We start from the raw sequence: 27,295 nt of genomic DNA, 5'->3' as shown, positions 1-27,295 counted from the left end.
ATTGGCCTATACTGACGGTAATACTGCATAAATTTACATAGTGTTAGATACTAGTATGTACATAATCTAGTTTCCATAAAGTCCACTACAACATCTCTCTTGAGATTAGTACTCCCCACCTTCTTCACCCTCCCTCCTTTCCCCATATCTCTGCCATTTCTTCTTTTCTTATCACTTAGACTGGAGTCTTTTAGGGGAATGGCCCTGTCATATGGTGGCTAAAGGCCACTTGCGCCATTTTGGTTAGGGGCAGCTGATGGCCCAGGAGCAGCAGATCACTCCTTGGCATCCTGCTGGACCACCAGGGGTTTTGTGAGTCTTTGTGGGGGGGGGGTTACTTTATTTAAATTTGGGGGGCGGCGGCATGTGGTCCCTGCATCAGGCAGCACATTGCCTTGAGCCGCCCCTGAGAATGTCACTCCCACATGTATACTGTTAGCAGTACACGTTCTATATTTGTTCACTCTGTTTTTACTAGTGATGTGCATTCATTTGAAATGAATGGATAAAATGCAATGAATGAGACCATTTTTTATTCATTCGAGGACCTCAAAACAATTGAAGGGTGCCCATTAATTAAACAAAAATTTTAGTTTTATTTGTTTATGTTTACCATTCAAGTCTGTGGCCCATTGAAAAGTGCTGCAATGAGACTAGTAAGTATAGCAACCAAGAAATTCTGAGTAGCCAAGACCAACAAAGGTGGGAGAAGAGGGAAAGTAGACAGTATGGAGGAATTAATCAAGGTGAAACTGCCTTGTTCCTGATCATACACCTTGGCGGTCTTGCTACCATTTAGCCTTGCTGCCATACCCCAGATTCTACATATTAACAGTCTTGATGCTACTTTGTGTTGCTGCTTTACCCCTTATGCTACTCCTTGGTAGTCTTGCTGCCACTCTTTATTGCTTCTTTACCACATATGCTACACTTTTGGCATCTTGCTACCACTATACCTTGCTGCCATATACCTGATATAATACCTTAGGGGTCTTTGAACCACTTGGCCTTGCTGCCATACCCTAGACTCTACACCTTAGGGGTTTTGCTGCCACTCTGCCTTGCTGTCCTGCTACAGATGCTACACTTTGGGTATCTTGTTTCCATTCTGCCTTGCTGTCATCCATGCCCCTGATGCTACACCTTGGGAATTTTGCTACCACTCTTCCTTGCCGCTATACCCCTTATGCTACACTTTTGGTGTCTTGCTACTATATCACTTATGCTACACATTTGGGGTTTTTTCTGCCACTCTGCCTTGATGCCATGCCCCAGACTCTACACATTGGGGTGTTCTTGCCACTGTGGGTGGTTACTTTGCATTTCTCATGTCACTATTTGTGCTACTTTGTCCCTCTATCAGGGCCTAGGGTTTTTTTATGCACCTTTGCTCCCTCTTCATGATGTCTTAGGATTTTCATGCCACTTTTATACCACTTTGCCACAGTCTTGGTAACTGGAGTTCTCTTCCTCCTTTTGATGTTGTCTCCCCACAAGTTTCATTAGAATTAATTAGAAAGCCACAATTTTGAAGCTCAAAATAGGCTGCATTGCTTCCCCCATTGACTTTAATGGGAAATAAATAAAACAAATACATGAAATTGTTTTTTCATCTGAAACTAATGAAACAAATGGAGTGATCTATGAAACAAATAAACAAACCAAAATGAAAATCTTTCCTCTGCATATCCTTAATTTTACCCTTTCATTATTTATTTAGTCCCACCCCCTTCCACTGACATCATCACGGCCACCTTCAAAAGGCTGGCCAGCATCAGGAGGATGAGGTTCAGTGTCTGAAGACCTGCGAAGACCAATGGGGAACTGTACATTCTCTGGCTTAGGGCATTTTGTGTTTGTCTGTCCTGGTTGTTTCTGCTGCTATTTAGCTTTTGCTTAATTTAATTCTTTCTATTTGTTGTGTTTGGCAGTCTGCGGGCTATCCCATAAAACACCATTCTCACTTTCCCCGGCTGGGCCGACCTTGCCTCTCCATTGCATAGTGGGTGCCACTGGGAAGCCGTGCAGCAGGACACTGCTGTTGTTGGACCGCCTTCATTCTGTCTCTATCCTTTTTGAGATACAGGCTCCAGTACTAAATGCAATACACAAGGTGAAGCCGCACCAAGGACCTGTACAAAGGCAACACCACCTCCTTTTTCTTACTGGTCATTCCTCTCTCTATGCATTCCAGCATTCTTCTAGCTTTAGCTATCACCTTCTCCCATTGCTTTGCCATCTTCAGATGACCAGACACTATCACCCCAAGGTCCCGCTCCCAATCCATGCATATTAGTCTTTCACCGACCATCACATACAGCCCTTTTGGATTTCTGCATCCCAGATGCATGACTCTGCACTTCTTGGCATTGAATCCCAGCTAATCAAAACGTAACAAACAGAGGACACTATATTTTTTCTTTATGTACACTGATGTTCGGTATTTTTCATTAGGCTAAACCATAGATTGGTGACAGCCTTACTAGTAAATATATTGTTTTTAATTTTTTAAATTTTTCTTCCATAATTTAAAGTTCTCTAATCTTACTTGCACTCCAAAAATCAACATGGGTCACTCATTCTATGCAGAAGCAGGCGGAAGCGGACGCAAAAGTGAATACCTCAGGGGATCTATTTTGTTCAGCGATGCAAAAAGGACGTGAAAGAGAACTATATCGGTCTCCAGCAATGGGTTCCCATAGGGGGAGCAGTCTGTCAGGGACATGATGGAGAACTAATAACACAAGATAGGTCTAGTGAATTAGCAACTTGCCAATAGCCTCGCACTGAAACGGTCATAGGTCATTGGTCCTTTTTTCATTTAAATAATGCATAGTATCCCATACCTGTTGTCCGATAGCAACATGGCGTTTTGAAAAGGTTCAAGTCAACCAAAATGTGAGTTTTGATTTGTTTATGTACACGGGCGAAAGATAGTTTCGTGATTTGAAGTTATGTAGATATTAATAGAATTTGTTTTATATAGCTCTCTTAGTCCCTAATGAAGATGGGATGGTCAAAACACTGCCAGTGTCTGGCTGACGGTTCCAACTTTGCAATAATGAATGGACTTTACAAGGAGAGGAAACCTCCCACTCAAACATCTAAATATAAACTATTGTCAACATAGGCAATTGATGGAGACCGTATACGAGAGAGCTGATTTAAGCATATCATTAAAACGCTATTGGTTGAGGGATACCATTTATGGATGGTCAATAACTAAGATTAGAGAATTTTAAATTATGGAAGAAAAATAAAAAAAAATTTTTAAACGGTATATTTACTAGTAAGGCTGTAACAATCTATGTTTTAGCCTAATGAAAAATACCGAACATCAGTGTACATAAAGAAAAAATATAGTGCCTTCTGTTGATTAGTTTAAGAGAGGACCTGTTGGGCTTTGTGAGTTTTTGGTGTGGTCATTGAATCCCAGCTGCCAAATCCTTGAGCAAGCCTCAAGCTTTCTTAACTTACTTTTCATTTTCTCTACTCCTTCAGGCATGTCTACTCTGTTGCAAATCTTAGTATCATCTGCAAATAGACAAATTTTACATTCTATCCCTTCCGCAAAGTCGCTCACAAAGATATTGAACAAAACCGGTCCCAAAACCGATCCCTGTGGCACTCTACTTAACACCATTCTTTCTTCAGAGTAGGTTCCATTTATCATTATATGCTGTCTTCTGTTAGTCAACCAGTTTGCAATCCACGCCACTACCTTGGCGCCCATGTCTAAGCTTCTCATTTTGTTCAAGAGTCTCCTAAGTGAGACCATATCGAAAGCTTTGCTAAAATTCAAGTAAATCATATCAAGAGCTCTTCTCTGATCCAATTCTCTAGTCACCCAATCAAAAAAATCAATCATTTGTCTGACAGGACCTTCCCCTGGTGAATCCATGCTGCCTTGGGTCGAGCAATCCACTGTCAATCACTATCCTTTCCTTCAGAAGCATCTCCATTAATTTTCCCACCACCGACATGAGGCTAACTGAACTGTAGTTTCCAGCCTCTTCTCTGCTCCCACTCTTGTGAAGCAGGACCACCACCACTATTCTCAAATCCTGTGGCACCTTTCCCGTTTCCAGAGATCTATTGAACAGGTCTTTCAGCAGACCCACCAGCACATCTGAGCTCCCTCAGTATCCTGTGATGTACCTCATCCAGCCCCATGGCCTTGTCTACTTTCAATTTTCCTAGCTTCTCCTATATATTCTCTTCTGTAAACGAAATGTCATCTACTCCACCCCATCTACAGTCTTGTCAACCAGTGGCGGTCCTTCTCCAGGGTCTTCTTTAGTGAATACCGAACTGAAGTATTTGTTTAATATTTCTGCCATTTCTTCATTGCTCTGCACACATTGATCTTTGTCACCTTTCAATTTCACTATACAACTTCAGACCTTTCTCCTTTCTCTCATGTATGCTGGTATACAGGATTTCCTTCAAGAGGATTAAATTTCTTGAGGTAGATATTAAAGCCTAAATGGCTAAGTTACATGGATATTCAGCAGCACGGCCATGCCACTAAATATCTGCGTAGAAGTAGAGCAGGTCTAACTTAGAAAGACAACTTATCCAGTTAAATCTAAAAATCACTACTTAGCTGGATAAGTTATCTGCCAGCTGAATACCATGCCCCTTGAAATGTGTTAAATTGAAAATTGCATAAAGAAAGATAACATTAAAAAAAGATTGCATAGTTCTATATTATTTAGAGGCAACTTTAGATTGAGTACATAAAATGTGGAGCTACCTTTTAAAGATGCATGCCTATTGGCTTTCACAATTTGTCATTGCATCCTTTGAAAAATATATATAGTGGAAAAAGGGACAAACAGGATACCCACGGACAAATTCTCCTTCACCCTACCACCATCTGCAGTGTCAAAGAAGATGAGTGGCTACATTGCTGTTGTAACTCCTTGACTGCAGCACTTCTAATTTATCAAACCATGCTTCATGTTCTTACCTTAGGCCAAGCTGCCTGCAGATCACGCTGGCATCCCAGTCTGTCCATTCTTCATCACAGATCGTGCCCCAGATTCCATTATAATAAAGCTCCACTCTGCCACTGAGGTGAGAATGCCCTCCAGTCAGCCGGACAGCACCTTCCAAAATAAATAAATCAATCATATACCCAAAAATCCCTCACCTCTGAGAGTTTGTACTTAGCAAAGCAAGAAACAGATAAACAGCAAAATGTTCCATGCATGCTGAGTCTCCTAAATCTCATGAGAATCTCCTGCATTAGGAATCGATCCAGTTTTGAAAATCAGACCTATTTGTGGATCTCCACGATCCGGCTTACCTCACCTCAAGACTAGACAATAGTATTTGCAGGAATAAGTGGTCACTTGCTTAAGGTTAGCTCTATCTTAAGGTTTCTCTCTTGTCCTATTCTTGCGCTTAAGGTGACCACCTGACCCCAGGTCATAAGAATGAGTTGAGCCAGTTCTGCTCTTTCAACATCTGTTTCAATGCATTCTGGAAATTTCTTAAGAAAAACTTCATACTCTCAAACAAAAGACCCCCCCCCCCCCCCCCAATAAATACAACTTAGTTAGATTAAGTGAAGTAGTGATATAAGCAAATGCCTTGGGCAGAAGACTGACTAGGGTAGGCACAATTAGTATAATTTGGTGCATTTTAGAAAAACATTTTTAAGCAGATTGTCAGGAAAGTTAGCGAAGTCACACCTTTCAAGTCTCCAGCATTTTTCTCCCTTTGTTCTACTGGAGTGTCCTGAATTGGTTTTGGCTTATAAGGCTATTTATCTGAAAACACCTTCTTGTTTAGCTGAGAGAGTGACTGCTTATACACCTAGGAGAATGCTGCATTGGAACCAAGATCTCTCATTACAACTCTCTTCCATAACAGAGTTTAGCTGAAACCAGGACGAGATCTTTTTCTGCTGTAAGTCCAACACTTTGAAAAGTTATGCCTAAAGAGCTGGGGTTAATTTAGGAGTATTTGTTGTTCTAGAAAGCACTGTAAGACATGGTTGTTTTTCTGAATGCTATGGTTTTATTGCTTGATCTATTATGTTATTGTAAGTGTTTATAATGTTGTGTTAATGTGGTGTTTGTTTTTGTTTTTCATCTTTTGATATTGATGCTACTTAGTGTACATTGCTTAGAGCTGTTAAAGAGGGGCAGTATAAAATGTAAATTATAAATAAATAAATGCATTTTCTTCCTCTAATCTGCTGGAGTTTTCAGCATTTCCCTATATCCCTCCCTTCCTACTTTTCGTAGAATTCTCCAGCATTTCCCTCTGTTCTACTGGAGTGTCCTGTATTTTCCTCCCTTAATTTATATTAAGAAGATTTATATTCCATTTATAACAAAATCCTATGCTAAGGGGGCTACAGAGTGAATAAAACATATAGGACAATAAAATGTATAACAAACAGAAGAATAAACTAGCTAAACACACTCTGCTTTTACTTGTATTCTCCAGCATTTCCTTCTGTCCCCTCCATTCCCCAATTTGCTGGAACCTCCTGGAAGTTTTCTCCCTCCTTTCCACATTTTGCTAGATTTTCCAGTGTTTTCAGTACTAACAACTCATTAAATGCACCCGAGTCTCCAACAAAAAGTCTTGAAAAATCTCATGTCCATCACTGTTGGATGATTATGAGAATGGCAGCAGAGCACTTGTAGAGTACCAGCACTATATTGAAATATTCTGTAATGATGCTAAGTTCCAGCGCTTGCTAAATTTACTTACTGATCCACAAAACATCCAAAATATATAGAAGGGGTCTAGTGCTCAGCATTAGGGCCCAAAATCAGGCAGGGTGCCTGTCAAACTGGTTTATTTGAAGAGTGTGAAACTTTGCAATGGCAGATGAAAATCCAAAGCTGACTCAACTGCTCCTTCTAACCTGTGCTGGCCTGCTCATTCCCACAAGATCCTCTTTTTCTGGGGCTGATGCCTTAGAGCTATGTAGAGGGATCAGCTCTCTCATTTTGTGGCGTGCAACAGATATTAAGTTATCTCTGTCAGGTAGAGTTTCCACTCCTTGAGGATGATGTAATAAAACCTGTGCTATAATCAGAGCAAAATTTTAGCTCGAGGTTTATTTTACTCAGAACTAGCAAACCCCACAGGAGTTTGGCATGCAATGTCCCATAGGTTAAAAAAAAGTACACTAAATAGAAAAAGCATTCTTTTTTTTTTTTTCTTTTTTTTTAATCATGAGCCATTTACCTGCTATTGAACTGCAAATCCACAGTAAAAAGTGGCTCTATGAATGTGTCTATGAAACGGCCCTTGGCACCTGTGAGCGAGGTGTGCAACATTTGCCAGCCAAGATGCAATCCTGAGCAGCCTGAAGGTCTGCTCTCCTGCCAGTGTTGATGATCATCTCAGAGTTGCTATTCGCCGTTAGGAGGTTAATTCTGGTGTTACATTCTTCTCGGTTCTTTTTAAAGTTGATGCCTCCATTTCCAATGATGTTCTTATGGGTGGAGAAACGGAATAGATGTTTTCCACCAGATCCACCACCATCTTCTGCAGGAAATTGGTACATTTCTCCACCTCATACTTGGGCCCTCAAAACAGAGGTGTAGCACAGGTGGACCTCAGAGACCTGTTTCTCCTCACTTTCGGCTCAAGCCCCCAAGCCTAGCAGCAGGGACACATCCCATCGGAGTCATGCCCTTAAAGGTGCAGGAGTTAGAAGGTCTGGAGGCATTGGAATCACTGCCAGCCCATGATCCCCGTGCCTTTAAGGAAGCTAACTTGAATGGGAAACACCATTGCCCTTAGGCTAGATATGTACAAGTTTGAGGCCCTCAAAGTCTTTGTTTACTTTTGGCAGGTAATTATTTATACCTCCTCCTCTCAGCCCCTTCAAAGTTTACAAATGCCTGAGCTGGGTGGAAGCCTGTTTGCATAATTGCTGTTCAGCAGCCTTTGAGATTAACACTTGTATAAATCAGAGTGAGAAACAGCAGAGTCAGGTCAGGGAGACAGTGAAAAGACAGGAGATTCAGAGTGTTGCCAGAAATTGAAAGGGTTTTGTAACCACTGCCATGAAGACCCACATAGGATAGGGACAAGGCAAAGGGCTGACCACAGTATTCACCCCCCCCCCCCTTCCCCCACCCTAAAAAAATCCCCAAAAAACTTCAGTTCTGGCCTTGCCTCTGCCTTGAAGCTTTTATGTGCCAAATTAGGGAAGTTGATGATAAGTGAATGTATCTCTGACATCCTGGATTCGCTCGCCCTTCTGTCCACACACAGTGGTGTGTGTTCCTTCTCCATACATGAAAGGCACCCCAGCATCTCTTTTCTTGCCAGCTGTATCCCCTGAGGATCCCCCTCAATAGGGACTAGGTCGCCCCTCTCATTATCGTGGGATTGTCATAGATACCTTGTACAGTTCCTTAATCTCGTTGCAGTTAATATCGCTCTTGCTGATGAGATGTCTCTGGAATTTGTGGTCTTTCACCATCATCTCAATCTGCTCCAGAGCCAAATTCATATCCTCCGTAGGTCCATCCAGCGTGATCTCACCCTACCCCCTAAGTGAAATCAGTGTACACTTTTGACATTTGCTGAGTGATTATGGCCAAATTCTGACTTTCTTGCCGGTGATGAAACAGTGAAGCCACGAGGGGGCAGATATGAAAGAACTGGTGAAAGTGCTATCCTTCACATAGACTATAGTCAGTGCCAGGCTTCCAATCAGCAGCTGAATCCTGCAGTGAACTTTAACTCCTGCTCTCACTCAGGAGTTAAATTTCACATGACAAAAAATATGTAGCAAAACAGTTAGTCTTTAGCATGTCTCCCTGTATTGTACAATAATAGCTGACCAATTCATTTACAGGAAATTAGCATTTACACATGTTAATCCTAGCATGGGCTTTAACCCTCATTGTAGCACATGTTTTTTCCATGCAAAACCCTGATAAACAGCAGGGTTAAATTTTCACAGAAAAAATGTATTCTAAAACATGGGTTAAAGCCTGTGCTAAGGTCAGCATGCTTTAATACATTTGGGCCCCTTACATCTGCACTGGAGCATTGTATGAGCACAGGTGCCTGAGGCATGGTTGTGATGTCACTCTCTGCGTCCTCTGTAGGAGCCTTGCTCCTCTCAGCTCTCTTTTGGGCCGATACAGTAAAATCGCGGGAGAGCGGGCGAGCACCCGCTCTCCCAGCGCGCGCACAGGCTACTCTCCTGTGCGCGCGATACAGTATTTTAATTTATTAAAATTAGGGCCAGCGGTAAAAAGAGGCGCTAGGGACACTAGCGCGTCCCTAGCGCCTCTTTTTTGACAGGAGTGGCAGCTGTCAGCGGGTTTGACAGCCGACGCTCAATTTTGCAGGCGTCGGTTCTCGAGCCCGCTGTCAGCCACGAGTTCGAAAACCGGACGCCGGCAAAATTGAGCGCCCGGTTTTTGACCCGCAAGCTGCGGGCCTATTTCAAATTTTTTTTTCTTTTTTTAACTTTCAGGACCTTCGACTTAATATCGCCATGATATTAAGTCGGAGGGTGCACAGAAAAGCAGTTTTTACTGCTTTTCTGAGCATTTTCCCGGTACCTGGAGAAATTAGCGCCTACCCAAAGGTAGGCGCTAATTTCTGAAAGTAAAATGTGCGGCTTGGCTGCACATTTTACTTTCTGTATTGCGCAGGAATACCTAATAGGGCCATCAACATGCATTTGCATGTTGCGGGCGCTATTAGGTTTGGGGGGGTTGGACGCACGTTTTGAACATAAGAACATAGGAAATTGCCATGCTAGGTCAGACCAAGGATCCATCAAGCCCAGCATCCTGTTTCCAACAGAGGCCAATCCAGGCCATAAGAACCTGGCAAGTACCTAAACACCAAGAAGAACCCATGCTACTGATGCAATTAATAGCAGTGGCTATTCCCTAAGTCAACTCGATTAATAGCAGTTAATGGACTTCTCCTCCAAGAACTTATCCAAACCTTTTTTGAACCCAGCTACACTAACTGCACTAACCACATCCTCTGGCAACAAATTCCAGAGCTTTATTGTGCGTTGAGTGAAAAAGAATTTTCTCCGATTAGTCTTAAATGTGCTACTTGCTAACTTCATGGAATGCCCCCTAGTCCTTCTATTATTCGAAAGTGTAAATAACCGAGTCACATCTACTCGTTCAAGACCTCTCATGATCCTAAAGATCTCTATCATATCCCCCCTCAGCCGTCTCTTCTCCAAGCTGAACAGCCCTAACCTCTTCAGCCTTTCCTCATAGGGGAGCTGTTCCATTCCCTTTATCATTTTGGTTGCCCTTCTCTGTACCTTCTCCAATGCAACTATATCTTTTTTGAGATGTGGCGACCAGAATTGTACACAGTATTCAAGATGTGGTCTCACCATGGAGCGATATAGAGGCATTATGACATTTTCTGTTTTATTAACCATTCCCTTCCTAATAATTCCTAACATTCTGTTTGCTTTTTTGACTGCTGCAGCACACTGAGCCGACGATTTTAAAGTATTATCCACTATGATGCCTAGATCTTTTTCCTGGGTAGTAGCTCCTAATATAGAACCCAACATTGTGTAACTACAGCAAGGGTTATTTTTCCCTATATGCAACACCTTGCACTTGTCCACATTAAATTTCATCTGCCATTTGGATGCCCAATCTTCCAGTATTGCAAGGTCCTTCTGTAATGTATCACAGTCTGCTTGTGATTTAACTACTCTGAATAATTTTGTATCATCTGCAAATTTGATAACCTCACTTGTCGTATTCCTTTCCAGATCATTTATATATATATTGAAAAGCACCGGTCCTGAATAAGGGGTAAAGCTAGCGTGTCCAAAACGCACAGGCCACTCTCCTGTGCACGCGATACAGTATTTTAATTTATTAAAATTAGGGCCGGCGGTATAAAGAGGCGCTAGGGACACTAGCGCGTCCCTAGCGTCTCTTTTTTGACAGGAGTGGCGGCTGTCAACGGGTTTGGCAGCCAACGCTCAATTTTGCTGGCGTCGGTTCTCGAGCCCGCTCACAGCCATGGGTTCGGAAACCGGACGCCGGCAAAATTGAACGTCCGGTTTTCAACCCGCAAGCTGCGGGCCTATTTCAATTTTTTTTTTTACTTTTTTTAACTTTCGGTACCTCCGACTTAATATCGCACTGTACTGTATCGGCCCGTTTGTTATATCGGGTTCCTCCCATCTCCAGGCATTCTCCTTTGCTCATTTTCACTGGAACTTCTTCTCCCTCTGTTCACCAAACCATGACACCTGCAGATTTCAACTTTAACCTTGCTTTTTACACAAAGCATTACCCTAGCCATGGCTCCTTTTGCTCCCTCTTTTATGCAAATACTGAGAACCTCCCTCCCCCTACCATGCTTTGCACTCCTTTCCCTAAGTACCTAGACCTTATAAACAAGGCTTTGTATGGCACTTACCCTGGCTGCAGTCACAAAGGGCCCAGCCTACTGCCCCCGAGTAATGCCTGTAGAAGCACCATGGCCTGGTCCCGCCGTCTGGAGTTCTGCAGTAATTGTGGTCACCCAGGCCCTTATCCGGGTATTGCTGGATGTAATCCGGAAACTCAGCCCAGTTCAAACAATCAGAGCCGGACTCGGTCACCGACAGCGAACCGTTGTAATACCCCAGAGATGCTACGCCGTCTGAACACAAGCCACCATTAGCTGGACACAGAAGACAGAACAGCGCATGTTTAAATAGCACGATCACAGGCTTTTCCTATGGAATTGGTGAACCTGGCTTTGAAATACACCAGGTTAGATGTCCTGAGACTGTAACATTAAAAATGATGAGCTGACTCTCCTGAAGGGATTAATGATGCATTCCTGCTCCAGTACAATGATATGAAGTGGAGCTACACCTTCCCATTGAATGCAGCAGGGGGCAGGATTCTGCTTGATCAGTATTAGTCGGATGTCACAGTGGAATGCATCTTTCCGGCTTTCACTACTGACCCAAATTTACCTTGTTCCTTCCCTCCCCATAGACCAGTTACTGTTCAGCTTTATTACTGGGAGATCTAGTCAGGACAAGGAAACTTGTTTCCAAAAGGGTAACACAATCAAATTATATTGTCAATAAATAACATTTAGAGGATTGCGCTGGCCAACCTGGTTCAACTTCTGAAATTTACTGCTTAGCAAGTTTTTAAACATTTTTGTAAAACTCTCTCTGAACACTGCTGTAGATACTTTCCTCCTTCATTGTTTTATGACCCCGCAGTTTCCTCCTGCTCCTTTGGGCTGGGATCCTGGTGCCGTGAGCCTTCATTCACAACTTCCCAGGGATTTTTCCCCTCTTTTAGATCTTCGCCCAACCCTACTTAATACACCCATTGCAGTGACAGTGCCATGCACCAAGGCTCCTTCCAGAAGCTTGCAATATTGGAGGTCCTATTTCCGGCCACCACTGTACAATGACTATGATTCTCCCCACCCTCCACCAGGGCCTATGTATTCTGCCTCCCAGGTCTCTCCACATGGCAGGGCACAGCACCGACACTGTCACCAACCTGGTCTTTTCCTCGCATTTTTAACACTCTCTTCCCAGACAGCTTGCCCAGGTAACTTCCGCTTCCCTCACCAGCTGAGCCTGAAACCCTCCATGCAGCTCTTCAGCTAGCGGGGTTAACACTGCAGAGGCAGTTGCTTTCACTCCCACCCATGGCCCCGGTACATTACATTTCCAAGATGCGGCCAAGCCCCTATTGGCACTGTCAGAGATCTGATTGAGAGTCTTTTGTGTCAAAGTGTACAGTGCAATAGCCTGAAACACAGAGCAGCCAATACACGACACATTTACAAGGGTTTTCATTCATTCATCTCTGTAATCTCCTGCCATGATTTATCTTTAGATACTCCACGCGGCTCCTATCAGTCTGGTGGAGGAGAGGGAGGAATGACCCAGTTACCTCTGCTGGCAGACAGTTTGGAGTATTCTTCCATAGCCTAAAGAAGGGTTTTGACCATGTGTGTTTTTCTGACCTCCTCTCATTCTACAACTCTATAGTTATGACAGCCCCTTGCAGTTACCCCCAGTGCTCCACTAAGGTTAGATATAGCAAGTATTGGAGAATGAACAGATCCAGAGTGTCTCTGCCTCCAAAGGGCTACAAAAGTGCCACCTCTGCAGAACCCTCCAACCTGACTACCCCAAGGAGCAGGAGTCAGGAACAAGATTCATACCTGAGTATCAGGCATGGCGGAAGATAAGAACATAAGAACATAAAAAATTGCCATGCTGGGGCAGACTAAGGGCCCATCAAGCCCAGCATCCTGTTTCCAACAGAAGCCAAAACCAGGCCACAAGAACCTGGCAATTATCCAAACACTAAGAAGATCCCATGCTACTGATGCAATTAAAAGATTGCCTGTGAACCACTAGTCCAGCCCATATATAAGAACGAAAACAGAAAAAAACCACATGACCCATCCAGTCTGCCCATCCATCCAATTAATTTAGCTTTATAATTCTCATCACTTCCTTAGAGATCCCCTGTATTTATCCCATGCTTTATTGAATTCAGATAGTATTTTTGTTTCCACCACCTCCACTGGGAAGCTGTTCCACATATCCACCACCCTCTCTGTAAAGAAATATTTCCCAAGACTACTCCTGAGTTTACCCCCTTTCATCCTCATCTCTTTGTTTTAGAGCCTCTCCCCTATCTCGCCTTTCCTCTAGGGTATACATGTTTAGCTCTTTAAGTCTATCATACATATTTGCATTAAGCTTCTGGACATCAGATGCTGAACACTGTAGATGCCTAGGTGCAGGAAAAAGAACACTGAATACAGAGAGATTTCAGAACCTCTCCCCCCAAAAAAACATCTAATAATAAAGAGGAAGAATGAATATTCCTACATGACCTGCAATACTGCTTCTCATTATCATTTCAACCATTTTACTGATACATATCTTTGCAATAGCATGATGTGGGGCACCCTTTGACAGGCAGAATGAAGGTGGGAGTGCCAGACATATGAAAATGATACCCTGCCTCGAAAACACCATGATACACATCCCCAGGCAGGTAAAGGGAGAGAGAAACTTTATCTAGCTCAATAAAAATGCTATGACTTGGGTACCACTGGAAGATAAAATATTTAAACGTGACAGGGTAGGTGCAGATATATGTCCATGTCCATGGTGTTGAAAATGTCATCTCCAGGAGCATCACTTTGGAAACTCAGATCTTTTAAAAGGCCCTTTCAGTGATAATCAGGCTGATCTCTCCAGGAGCTGACTTCATCTGACAACAGGATGGTCACTGTCTTAATGCTGTCGGCTCCTGGGGAACGCATTCTTCACTATGTAATCCACTGTCACCAAGCAGAAACTAAACAAGCAATCAGTCATTTCAACAGTAGGGAAAGCAGCTATTCACATAACATTACAGAGCAGCCACACAGGGCCAACCTAAAGGTCTCATTTTTGCACTGACAGAGCACTTATAGAGACCAGTATAGAAAAACACATATTTAAAACATGGATCCATTGTACAACAGCAACAATATCCTCCAGAGTTTGCAGTTGTGCTAAATTTGTAATTCTCAGGGGCTGAAAGTTACTCATCCTTTGGCCAGATATCTGGCCACTCATTTGCAGTATGTAGCTGTAGAAGGGAAGATCCAAGGGGGTAGACTCAAGAACAATTTCTGGAAATACGTTTTCTCACAAAGGGTGGTAGATATGTGGAACACCCTCCTGGAGTAGGTGGTGGAGGTGAAAACACTAGCAGACTCTTAATTGTAAAATAAGTGAAAAGACAGAGGAAGCATGACCTAGTGATACCGCTGTCCATGGGGGTAGCTAAGCTGATACCAGCAGGCTAAATATCCCAGAGACAGGTTGGTGGTGGCGGGGCACTGCCTGAGAGTGGAAGGCTGGGACCGAGCAGGACACAGCAGACCAGTGGAAGTTAGTTTGGATCCTATGTGTTTTAGGCCAGGAAGCAAGCTGTAGAAAGTTGATGGTGAGAGCATTTAGGATTAGCACCAAAAGGAGTGCACATGCACTGGTTGCGAATATGTGGATCAAAATGGGATCGACTGATCGTAAGTTTAATATACAAGGGGAGAACCATGCCTCTTCAGCCTTTCATGCTGATTCTTCTAGGAGGCACCAACCTTGTGGTCTGGAAGGGAATCAGGCTCATAATAATGAAAGAGGAAAGACTTGGATAGCAGTTTTATTCCTCTGCGCTATAACTGCCTGGTCAGATATCATGCCTAGGAGAGCATGGAGAAACAAAATTATCATGAAGGAGGCAGAGTTGTGAAATTAACAGGAAAATTGGAAGGTATCTAAACTTGTTTAGGGAGATGAGCAAAGGATGCAGACAGAGACTTTGATAACAGAATTAAATTAACTGCTAGGTCTGTCTGGCAGGCTGCAGTTACAGTAATAACTTGAAGTCCTTGTGGAAACGCAGATACTCCTGTAGCTGGGTTTGTCTGGAAGGCCATGCGGTGGCAGGGGGACCTAGGAGGTCAGATGTTGGTTTAGAATTGGGAGTTGTACTGAATGTGAACTAAGTAGGGGCTCTTGTATGTTCATCTACCCAAAATAGTGCAGCACTATGGAGGGAGAAAATAAAAACTGTCCAGGATAAGGAGAGAGATCTTACAAGCAGTCACACTCTATGGCTGATAGCTGGGATATATCCTTATTGATGCGGACAAAAATGGCGGGGCAGACTGGATGGGCTGAGAAGTCTCTTTCTGCCATCATGTCACTATATGCCGTGTTATGCATTACTGTTTTAGTAATACAATAGTTGCTCTTTTTGGCCCACTAGCATAAACCATCACTGCAATATTGTCCTTGGAAAAGGTCACATCTACATGTCAGTAGCCAAAAGATGGCCCAGGGTCACAAACCTCTGGTGAGGCATGCTCTCCCTTTCCAACATTGAGGCTGACGTTCAATAACTTCTAGTAGATTACAAATCATCAAACATAGTGATTCTTTTATCATTTCTTCTCATAAACAGCATAAATTAATTCCTGTGATTATAGCCAGAAATGCTGAAGCATGAAACTTAAGTAATAGACACCATTCACAGTAAGAAACACATCAATCCCTGCTCCAAGTCTGTCAGCTTGAGAGCTAATGATCTGCCCCAGAATCCACAAGGCAGGCGGCACAGAAAGACGACGTGTTTCAGATTCCTGGCGTTCTGCATTCATCTTGGGGCAGCTGGTGGGGGTTGGGATGCATCGGGGTTTATGGTGGGGTATTAGTGATGGGTATTGGAGTGGGCTTCAATTGTGGGTATTTTAATGTTGATGTTATGAAATATATGGAATTTGTATTTGTATAATTATGTTGTAACCCATGTTGTGCCTTTGGCAGAGACTGGATTTTGTGACTTGTCCGGAATTTTGTTGGGATTGGGTATGTAAGAAAATATAAATAAATAAGCAAACAAACAAACAAACAAACAAATAAATAAATAAGGATCTGTACCAAGCAGGCAGACCTTTGCTGTTGGTACAAAGGAATCCTTAGAGCTCTGCTTACAGGCACTTCTACATGCTTAAAATGTGATGGTTTGCAACATCTATGAGAAATAGATGTTTTAGAATAACAAAGCAGGGAGACAAAATAAAACTGGTCCAAATGAGCTAGAGAAAGTGAGAATGAAAGTTTGAGGTAGAGAAGATGCAAATTCCTAGGCAGCAGAGTAATTCCTAGCTCAATGATACAGTACGAGACAGAGCTCATGAAGACTGAATTGACGGAAGTATGTTTTTACCTGTATCTTGCAAGTGATTCTGTCTGGCCTGGGATCCATGGAGACCCTGAGGAGGGGGGAAAGAGAAAATAATAACACATAAAGGTGAAACAATCCCACCCAATAAACAAACATTTCCTCAATGCTACATATAGTCATTTTTCTCAAGAAAATGTCCCAATCAGCACATCCCTATCCTTCTGATTTGCTGTATTGTTGGAAATTGTGCCCAAATCCTACCTGGCATTACTCTGTATGGTTAAGTGCAGGATGAAGGAAACAGCCTGTAACGTACCAGCTCATTCAGTCAATCCCCTTTCCATTCTGGATAAATCTGTCAATGTGTAACAGGGTGCAAGCATAAGTGGCACTCACAGGGCCGGCGCTTCCATTAGTCAAGCTAGGTGGTTGCCTAGAGCACCAAAGTTTGGGGGATGGCAAAGTCCAGCCAGTGCGAAGCCCAGAGGGGCGCTGTCCCAGAGCCATTATCACCATGTGCTGGAGCTTGGGGGAAGTGGGGTGCATGATTGAAGGTATGCCTAGGGCGTTGAATACTCATGCACCGAGCTAATTCCACAAGCAACCTCTGTGGACTACAGCAGGAAACAGAGGCATGAAATTTAGGATGATTAGCACATTTTGTGCCCCTGAAAAACCAGGAAGACTTGCCACCTACCAGTCAAATATTGGCATCACCTCCTCCCTCTTTCTCAGTGAGTCTCCACTTAGGTTCTCGCCCAACACCCCTCCTCCCTGGTCATCATTTTGGTCCTGGGCCAGCACACTACAGTCAGAGGGCAGCAGCAATCAATAATAGTACAGCATGATAATCTTATCTGCTGGCAGCCAAACCTGTCCATCTCTTGCAAAACACCTTCAAGCCAATGCAGAAAGGTGCAAGTGAACGCACCTTTCTGCACGCCCTTCAGCGCGCGTTTTCTGTGGGCAAAACTTACTGACAATGCAGCAAGGAGTTTTGCGAGCAGAGAACATGTTTCCAAACGGGACTGCTACTTAGCACCCTTGGATGGAAATCCCATGCAAACGAGGGCATTAAGCATTCCCGCCACACCCCTGATGCAGAGAGACTTCCTCTGGCAGGCAGGCCTTTTTTTGGCACAGAAACTTAACCCCTGGTTAGAGTTGGAGTTACGTTTCCAGCGCTATGAAAAAAAAAAGATTTAAAAAGTTTTCAAAAAGTTTGTAAGGTAAGGCAGACGAATGATTAGATGTAAGGGCAAGAGACAGAAGTTGCTATCAATCAAGCCTGATACTTCACTTTGAATACATATACAGCATAGCTCACTGCTTCAACGACAGGAGGGAATGAAGAAAAGAGGATTTATATTCAGACAACAACCAACAAGGACTAAATTGCACAGGCTGGGTAAACAAATAGGCATGGGAGTAGCTTGCTTATTGCAGCGGTTACTACCCCTAACCATTTAGGCTTGATACTTCACATTGATGCAGCTCCAGCACTGCTCTCTACTTCAATGGCGGGGGTGGAAGGAAATTAGAACCAAAAAGCTACCAATAAGGGCTCTGACCTCAGCGGTCAGAGTAACAGATAAGTATGAGAAAAATAAGTACGAAAGCTTGCTGGGCAGACTGGATGGGCCATTTGGTCTTCTTCTGCCGTCATTTCTATGTCTCTATGTTTCTATGTAGCTAATTGCAAGACACGCTGCCCCTCAATATGAGGGTCCTGACTAATTATGATTAATTTGCTACACATTCACAGCATTATATTTTTATATGTTGAATGTTCAAGGTTGGTGATACTATTAATTTTGACACATTTTTAGGAGTTTTGTGATTATATCTTATAATTTTTCTCCATCCCGTGACTATAATTTATAGGTCATTATAATATGTGTATACCTACACACCCACACACACACACATATATACCTGACGGCTATTCACCAGGCAGCCACACTGTCAACCAGTGGCTCAAATCCCCCATTTTGTTTCTCTTCAAGTTACTGAAAGAAGTAGGCACACACACATGGGCATGTACCCAGCCAGCCAGCCAGAGAGAAACAGATACCTCATACGTAGACAAACACTGACATCCCACACCCAGACTGACAGAGAGCGAAACAGATACCCAGAATGACACAGAAACCCAGTGCTGGTAGAAGGTTGTCCAGCCGCCCTAGGTGGTACTGTCATCACGTGATCTCTCTCTCTCAAATCGCACACGACAAACGGCCCCAGTTCCTCAAAGAAATACATACCCCAAAACGTAAAATGCCCCTCCAGCTCCTTGCCTCACCCGCACCACTTCTCATCTCCTCCCTCCTTTCAAAACTGCCACCCTTACTGGTTACCCTGCTGCTCCACCCACTTCTGGCGCCCTAGGCCACCGCTTACCCCGCCTAATGCTTCTGCTGGCCCTGCAAAGACCCCCACACAGAGACATACACAGTTACCTCATACCCAAACATAGACACAGAAAGACAGACACTCCAAACATAGACACAGACACCCCACAGAGAGGCAGAAACCCATCAGCCCGACAGGCAAAGAGATACAGGCATACCACACCTAGACAGAAAAACACAGACAGATGCACCACTCTCAGACAGAAGACAGACACACAAACACACCACAGACAGTCACAAAGAGGCATGGACACAATATATCTAGACAGACAAACACAGGCAGGCACACCACACCCACACACTTAGGGTTGCATCGCATGCAAACTGGCTCCAGATTTTCAGGACAGGTTGAACCAGTCCTGGTTTTACCCCTTCGCATGCTGGGACTTATTCTGATTTCCCTGTTACAGGAAAGCAAGACTGAAAGTCCCTGTATGCAGGGGAGTAAAACCAGGACTGGATCAACTTGTACTGAAGATCTAGAGCCAGTTGGCAACCCTAGACACAGAGAGAGACACGGGCAGACAGGCCACACACCACAGTGGTAAGGGCTGGTACCAGCCAACATTTTTTAAAAGATGAAAAAAACTCCATTCCACCCTACGCAACCTTTTTTTTTTTTTTTTTTTTGCATTTTTAATGTTTTCACAAATGTTTTCCTATTTTTCTCTCATTTTTCTTAATTTGTTCATCTCTTTTTATTTTCTCATGTTTTGATTTAGTTTACTTTTTTATACTCTTTGCTTTTATTCTTCTTTCCCCATCTCCTCCCTCTCCCCCGCCCCCCTTCCCTTCCTCATTCTCTCTGCCCTCTTTGCCCATTCCCCTCCACAACATCACCACTTCTTTTCCTCTGGCGGGCAACAGCTATAACCATTCTCCCTGGGGAGAAACCCGGCAGCAGCAGAACTCCTCCTGGGCTGAGGGCTGAGGGCGGCAGCTCTTCCTGGGTTCCCATATCCAGTTCTGCCAAAGAGTAAGCAGCTCCCCACCTAGGCTCGCCTGAGCACAAGCAGCTCCTCTCCCTGGCCCACTGAAAAAGACGCATGGCTAAGCCATGGCATGCTTACAATGATGTCACTACGCTCTGGCAGCTCTCTCTTTCCTGAGTCTGCAGTGCCTCCAGTGCACTAAGACTCAACAGGGTAGCCATTTTGTCTTTCCTGATTTGGCAACCAGTGGGTCCCCTCCAGGATTGTTCAAGCCCCATCCCCCCACTGGGAAGCCTGCCCCCGCTTTGCTCGTCCCTGCTGTAAGTGATAGAGAGTTCTGCTCAGTTTTCTACAGAATCATGAAGAAATATAAGCATGTGGATGACATTTCGGTGTTAGCTCATTCTGCAGCCCTGGTATGAAAATTGAAAACTAGCAACAACAACAGCAGCAGCAGCAATGCATACATCACACTGAGTTAAAGAAACTGAACTCAATTTTCTGTTCCTGCAGAAGAGGAAACTGTTGTATTTATATATGTTTCATTCAAGCAGGAACCAGGTACCCATTAATATTCCAGGAACATGCATGCAGCCATAGTGGGATGGAATGACTTAATTCCAGTTTTTGCTTAATTAGGTCCAACAGCTTCCTCCTAGCTCCGTCAGATCTGAAATCTACTGGGGCTACGCCTACAACATCATGAGCCTTTCTGAAGCCTGGCTGCGGTTTACTTTTTTCTCTCTCATCTGGCTCAGCCATCACAGCAAAAACATATTTTTTGACAAGAGGCCACAGCCTGCCGTTCCCTCCTGGACCCAGCACCCTGAGCCTGGCCAGTAGGTGTCGCTATTGCACAATGGCTGGGACTCATTCCCAGAAGCTTGCAGCATCCCCAGCTCTGGCTGACCTGAAGAGCAGGAGGCAGGCACTACCACTAATTATCATGTCTCTGGTACCTCCGGACCATGCAGCCTCTCACTATTCAAAGCTGGTGGCCTGTTTTTGCAGCATCTCATTCTGGAAGTAAATCTGTTCATTCTAAGTAATTGCATTGCACGAGACAGGGCCCGGTGGACTTGGATCACTTGACGCTCTGTTGCAGTATTTCTGAGCAGGCAGTAAGAGTTTGGTATCAGGTTCAGAACATCAGATTCTGAAATTTGGTGTGTGTGTGTGTGCGTGTGTGTGTGTGTGTGTGTGTGTTAGCAGCCTCAGACTATAACAGGCTAGCCCCTGGTTTAGAGGCCATGCCCTAAATGTGCATGTTCATCTGCAGATGCCCCATTTATATTAAAAAGGTACTGATGTAGCAGGGCTGAAGGGGACAGTTGGGAATGGGAGTCTTAAGACTGCCCCATCCTACCCCCAGAAACCTCTACGAGTACATATATTCCCATGGATAGGATGGTAAAAATCTGATTCTGTTGAAAAGCATTTCCAGAGAACTTAATAACTACACCCAGGAAACTACACCCATCTTGTCTTCAGTTTGCTAAAGTGAAGTGGGTATATTTCAGTTTCTGTTATGATTCCCATAAAATAGGTAGTTTTTCTTTTTCCTTTCTCGAATGCCCTTTCCCTTTCTAAACAGACCGAATAAAGAGGAGATCCAGTTATTAAATTGTGTATTCAAATTGATCGTCCTCGTCTGGGCAAATTGCACATATAGTCGATGATGTAAAAAAAAAACAAAACAAAAAAACCAACAAACAAACAAAAAAACCCGAAAACAAACCCTAGAAAGCTGAACTCGGAAAGTGTTCAGTTCAAGATGAATCAGTGAAAGGATTTCTCAAATGCCAGAAGCAGCGGCGGCGGCAGCAGCAGCGCGTGTGCGTTGGAGGGAGAGCTTCGCACTGACAGCGATGCACAGACGGCGGGGGGTGGAGGGGGTGGAGGGGGTGATCACTTCATTCTGACAACCTGTCCAGGGAAGAGAGTCCTTCCCCAAACCTTAGCTGCTCTGGCTGACCCAGAACACATCCCGCAAGTAAGAAAAGCATCGCAGAGCCATTCGGAGGAGCACTTTTTTCTTAACATTTTTTTTTTCCAGTTTTGGGCTAGAGCGGTAAGTTTCATGGGGAAGAGGCTATTTCGGTTTCCGGCTTTTATATACCTATAAACGGGACCTATCCTGAAAAGGTGGTTGCTGTAGGTCGAGTGGCCCGGGAGATAATGCGTCTACAGACAAAAACAGGAGAGAGGAAACGAATGCACAAGCAATTTTTCTCTTCAGGGAAAAAGGTGGTAAAAAGGAAAGAGCGCAGGTTTCAGCGAGAGAAAGGTACCCATCTCCTCCCCTTGGGGTGCACTCATCTTACCTGCATCCCAAGACAAAGTAGTGATTAGCGAGGCAGAGAATCGCTGCAGCGCCAAGGAAGTGGCCCGCAGTGGTAGCAGCAAGCAGGAAAACTGAAGCCACTTGCAAATTAATCTGCAATGCATTTCAGTTTTTAATGACATCGTATTTAAAAAAAAAAACCAACCCCCCCCCCCCCCCCGCCAAAAAAAATGTTGCATGAGTGAGAGAGAGAGAGAGATGTCCGAGCCACAGGGATGCTGCAGGTCCGAGTATCTGTTGACTGCAGGCACAAAATGCACTTGCACAGATGTGATCTATACAGGCGGTTAGCAGCAGTGTACAATGAATTCTCCTACCTTAGTACCGCCACACCAGGGTAACAGCAGCAGGCTTACGAACACACGCAGGAGTCCTTGGGCTGGCAGGAGCTCCATGCTTCCTCCTTTCTCCACACCTCGTCAGCGGCAAACTGCTGCTTCCCTCCTCTCACCCTGCTCCTTTCTTCAGGGAACCGCCAGGCAGCAGCGGCACCAGCCCTCCAGCACCGCTTCAGAAGGCAAGGAAAGAGGGGGAGAAGTTCACAACTGCAGCATCACATTGATCCTTCCCCCTCCCCCCTCCCTCTTATCCTGGAGGAGGATTAGAATTTGGATCCAGAAGGGCAAAAAGCAGGCGGCAGGCTTAAAGCTTCCCGGACTTCTAGCACACCTTATTGCCGCCTCTTCCTCTCTCTCTCTCTGGGTCCCTCCGCCTATTTGTCGCCTCCCTTTTTTTTTCCTTGTCCCACCCTCTCTCTCTCTCTCTCTGCACTTCTCTCCGCTCCCTCCTCTGGCATGAATGCTTCTTTCAGTCTGGCTCTATCTCAGCTTCTCTATATCTGTCTCCTTTGGCACTCCGACCCCTCCCCCGCTCTTCTTTTCTAAATGTCTTTTGATTGATGTGATGGGTTTCTTCTTTCCCTTCTCTCTATACTTGGGCTATATTTTCAAATCTCTCATTTTCCCCCCCGCCCAGGAGTTAATCTCATCCTCTCAATCCTCCATGGATGTCACAAAGTCTTTTTTTAAGCCTGCGTCTAGTTGTAACAAATGTAGCAGGGGGAAGAAAAAGAGCCGTGAACTAGTCTTTCCTATTTGTAACCTGGTGCTGTGATGGTTGAAACCTGATTTCGAAAGTCACCGCAGGCATGGCATTCCTGCATGGACATCATCCCATCCCCCGCAATAAGGTCCTGCACAAACCTGCAAGCTTTGCTCCTGCAGCCCTTATAAATGCGTCCCTGTGACTGGCCACAGCGGGGGATGAGGTCAGAACATCTGTCCAAATCGTCATCAGCTAATCAAGGGCAAGCCGCAAAGCTTCCAGCAACAGCACACACACACACACACACACACACACACACACACACACACACACACACACACCTGCAACCCCCAGAAACCGTCGTGTGCACTGCAGAAGTCCTCTCTCAGTACCGATTCGCATCTTCTAGTGTGCACGTAGGAGACCCATTGCAATACTGCAACGGGCTGCAATAGAACGAGAAAGAAGAGGGCCTTGCACCTACCTAACATCAGTCTCCTCCTGAGCTCTTCAGTTGATGGAGTGTCAGTACCATGTTCCCTAATTATATAATCAGTGCACACTGCTGCTTCAGTACAGAAAGATGACTTCCCTGTAGAGAATCGCTGCAGGAGCACTCAGAGGTGGTTTCTCTTACAGTGGAGGCTGCATTAACACTCCAGGACTCCCCTGGTGGGGTGTATCGTGCATTAACACGGAGTAAGGACTTGCCCTGAGGTGGACACTCCCGTGCATTCTGGAAACCCCGAGCAGTTGGTCTCGCTGCATCACTCCAACATACGGCATTAACACGGAGATGGGAGCATCCCTCGTCAGTATGTTTGGCACATTAGATTGACTATGTGCAAGAGAAGCAGGTAATACCCCACCTCAGTTATCCTGGCTGGTCGTTACTTCTCTCCCTCCCCCTCTCTAGTTTGATCTCTTCCCCTCCCTTTCTTTTTTACACTCATCTCATACATTATGCTGAGGCTTTCCCTCCCAGAGGCAGCAGATTGAGGTTGGTATACCACTGATAATCAAGTTGCCTTCTTATGCATGTGCATAGCCACGGGAACTCTGAAAGCACAGTAGGCATTGCTTGTTACAAGTCGTCTCCTTGTTGACATATGTTTTCAGCCACACATGTAGTGGTGCATACGGCTACTGTAAGAAGAGAAGGAAACAGGCCACAGGAGCTCAGTGGCCCCAGCATCACTTCTGTTGGGGCCACTAAGCTGCCATAGTGGTTCTTGCAGGGAATGGGAGGTGTTATGCTACATAACAAGACAAGGGATCTGCAACTCATGCATAATACCTCTTACCCCACTCCTTGAATTGCTTTGCCCCCTTCTCTCTCTCTTTCCCCACCGTCTGCCCAGCAACCCCCCTGAACCCCTCACTTTTCTCTCCAGCCCTCATCTGCCCAATACCAATATCCACTGATGCCCCCTGCTCCCATCTCCTCTCTCTCTTTCTGCCCCCAGTCCTCTTTCTATTTCTTTCTTTCTCTGTCATCCCTCCCCCCATCCTCTGCTCAGATCTGCCTCCCTTTACCCTCGGTGTCTCTTTCTGAGATTTCATGGGGCTGGCAGCACCACGGCAGTAGGCAGATTGTAAAGTAGGGAGTGCAAGATAGCAGCAAGCACAGTGGGAGACTCGGCTGTGAAAGGGGACCACCACCAGAGGCCGCTGCAGGACTCACTTGGGACCACAGGCAAAAACTGTGCAGCAGTGGGTGGGAGATAGTGGTGAGACAACAGGACAGCAGCAGCAAGAAGTAGCAGCTTCATGCAGGTAACAGGCACAGATCCTCCTGCATGCAGTTTGCTTCTGGTTCCATGTTCTTCTTCTGTACCTGCGCTGCCAAAAGAACAGGTACATAAATAAGAATTTGGGAGTTGCACTGTCTCCCAATTTGTGAGTGGCAATGGCTGCATGCCCCACCGCTAGACCGGAGATTGCAGTGTTTGATTACTGTTGGAAACAGACATTGTAAACATATTATTTAAATCCTAGTTATGCTTCCCTGCCAAAACTTGGTCGATTCATAGCCCAGGTGATTCACCCCATTCCACTGCCTATGCCAGTACATATCAGGTCCTGCCAGTAAAACAGTCAAAAAGGAATCACTTTGCATCTACCCTTTCCATATATTAGCAGACCTTGTCTATCATTCTGCCTTCATCTCTAACAGAACCTGAACTGGTACCTTTCCTCTGAAACTCTGCATTTTTTCCCAGAGTTATACCCTGGCTCTTATGGATCACCTTCCTTTTCTTTCCTCTGCCAGCCTCAGTCATGGAAGAAACAAATTTCCAGTACACTGTAGTATTTATCCTTTGAACTCTCACCTTTCTGCTTTAATAACCACCATTACCTTGGCTTTGCTGTAAATCCCTTTGCATCCACACTGTTCTCGGGTCTGAAAGGCCTTGGCAGCACTGCTGCAGGTGGATGCAAAACTTATTCTGCTGGCACACATTGGACTGAGTGGGAAAAATAAGGAAACTGGTGGGATGGGGAAGGCAATGCCCCCCCCCCCCTAATGTCCATCTAAGACACTATGCCTAGTATTCAAAGAATGGTCCAGTACATGCCTGAAACACCGCTAAGTGGTGCTGGTGCCAGATCAGACATCCGATGCCCCCAGGCCAGGGTACATCTATTATGAGGGTCCATGTAGGATAAACATGTTCTTGTTAAACAGGTTGTGCAGCTCAGCTTTCTGGCTCCCTGTCAGGAATAAGGCGGTCTGATTAACCGCCTACATGCCAGGGACAGGACGAGTCCGACTGGGCAGTAGCAACTGTTGACACATAACATGGGGGGATAATGATAAATCATTTCTCTCTCGCGCGCACACTTGTTTACGGCACAGTATAAAAGAGCAGGACTTTCCAGTGTCCGGCGGGAGTAGGAGATATTGCCTCTATAGACGTATAGAGTGCTGGACACTGAAAACCCCCTTCTCGCCTTTGCTGACCTGACGACTCCTCGATACAAGGCTGATGACACGAAGGGTTCTGGATGGCATATGCAATCATGTGGTATGTAAATAACTTTCTGTAAATAACGTATATTACCATGATGTCACATTAATAAATGATGTCATAGATATTGTGTCAGAGTACCTTACTCTCTCATTCCCAATAGTCCATGATAGATATAATCATTGTGCATCGAGGGCATCACCGGAACCCGCTAGACATGATTGTCGAAATAAAAGGGACGCAAAGTTGAACTTGATGGTGGCGGTTACTCGAAGGCTAGCAGGCACCAATGGTGCACTGCCATGGAACCAAGTATGAAAGAAACAAACTTAAGAGTAACGACTAAAAAAACCTAGGATGCTAAAAAGGAGTGTAAAAAAAAACATAACATGGGACCTCATGATAAATGATCCTGCCAATGTGACAAAAACCTGAAAAAGCCCAGAACAAGGGCACGAGTCACCAAAACTGTGACACAAGAGCTCGGCAGAAAAAGAGGGAGACTGAAGGGTCCCCGTGTGGACGCGTGGTAGAATGGAACATGTGGGCATGCCCAATGAGGCATGCCCACATACGTTTTCCTTGCCGGGCTCCATTGGATGATGTCATCTCGTGTGCGCCAACAGCCGTCCTGCTTGGCCTCGGAGAAAAGCACTTCCCGAGGGCAAGCCCCGGTTTCTATAACAACGATGAAAGGAGCCAGGGAAAAGCCCAATGCCTATCTCTGGCCCATAAACTGGTTCTTTTAAAAGGGCCTCAGTTTGTGGTAAGGGTTCTCTGATACAGTACCTCAACAGTGTAACCAGGGTGATTTGTTAAAATTTCATAAGAAATTAAAAACCTGGCTTATGTTTAACGGCAATAACGCTTCAAT

At 44.7% G+C, this 27,295-nt stretch overlaps 1 protein-coding gene across 2 annotated transcripts in view; it reads right to left on the bottom strand.

Annotated features, from left to right (window-relative positions):
* Positions 1-26,240, bottom strand: part of LOC115095397 (neurotrypsin-like) — a 94,772-nt gene extending 68,532 nt beyond the window's left edge. Inside the window, exons 1-5 of one of the 2 annotated variants that reach the window (XM_029608974.1) lie at positions 25,134-26,240; positions 22,723-22,913; positions 16,761-16,806; positions 11,419-11,664; positions 4,973-5,111 (exon numbers count right to left, since the gene is read on the bottom strand). In XM_029608974.1, the coding sequence (XP_029464834.1) occupies positions 4,973-5,111; positions 11,419-11,664; positions 16,761-16,806; positions 22,723-22,800 (509 nt within the window). In that variant the 5' untranslated portion in view covers positions 22,801-22,913; positions 25,134-26,240. Of the gene's footprint in view, positions 1-4,972; positions 5,112-11,418; positions 11,665-16,760; positions 16,807-22,722; positions 23,286-25,133 lie in introns of those variants that run through there. The other variant, XM_029608975.1, reaches the window with a different exon arrangement.
* Positions 26,241-27,295: the final 1,055 nt, after the last annotated feature.

This window comes from Rhinatrema bivittatum, chromosome 7 (assembly GCF_901001135.1).
Source record: "Rhinatrema bivittatum chromosome 7, aRhiBiv1.1, whole genome shotgun sequence".
NCBI classification, from domain to species: Eukaryota; Metazoa; Chordata; class Amphibia; order Gymnophiona; family Rhinatrematidae; genus Rhinatrema; species Rhinatrema bivittatum.
The sequence above is the reverse complement of the archived record's forward strand: the minus strand, read 5'-3'. Positions and strand labels throughout refer to the sequence as shown.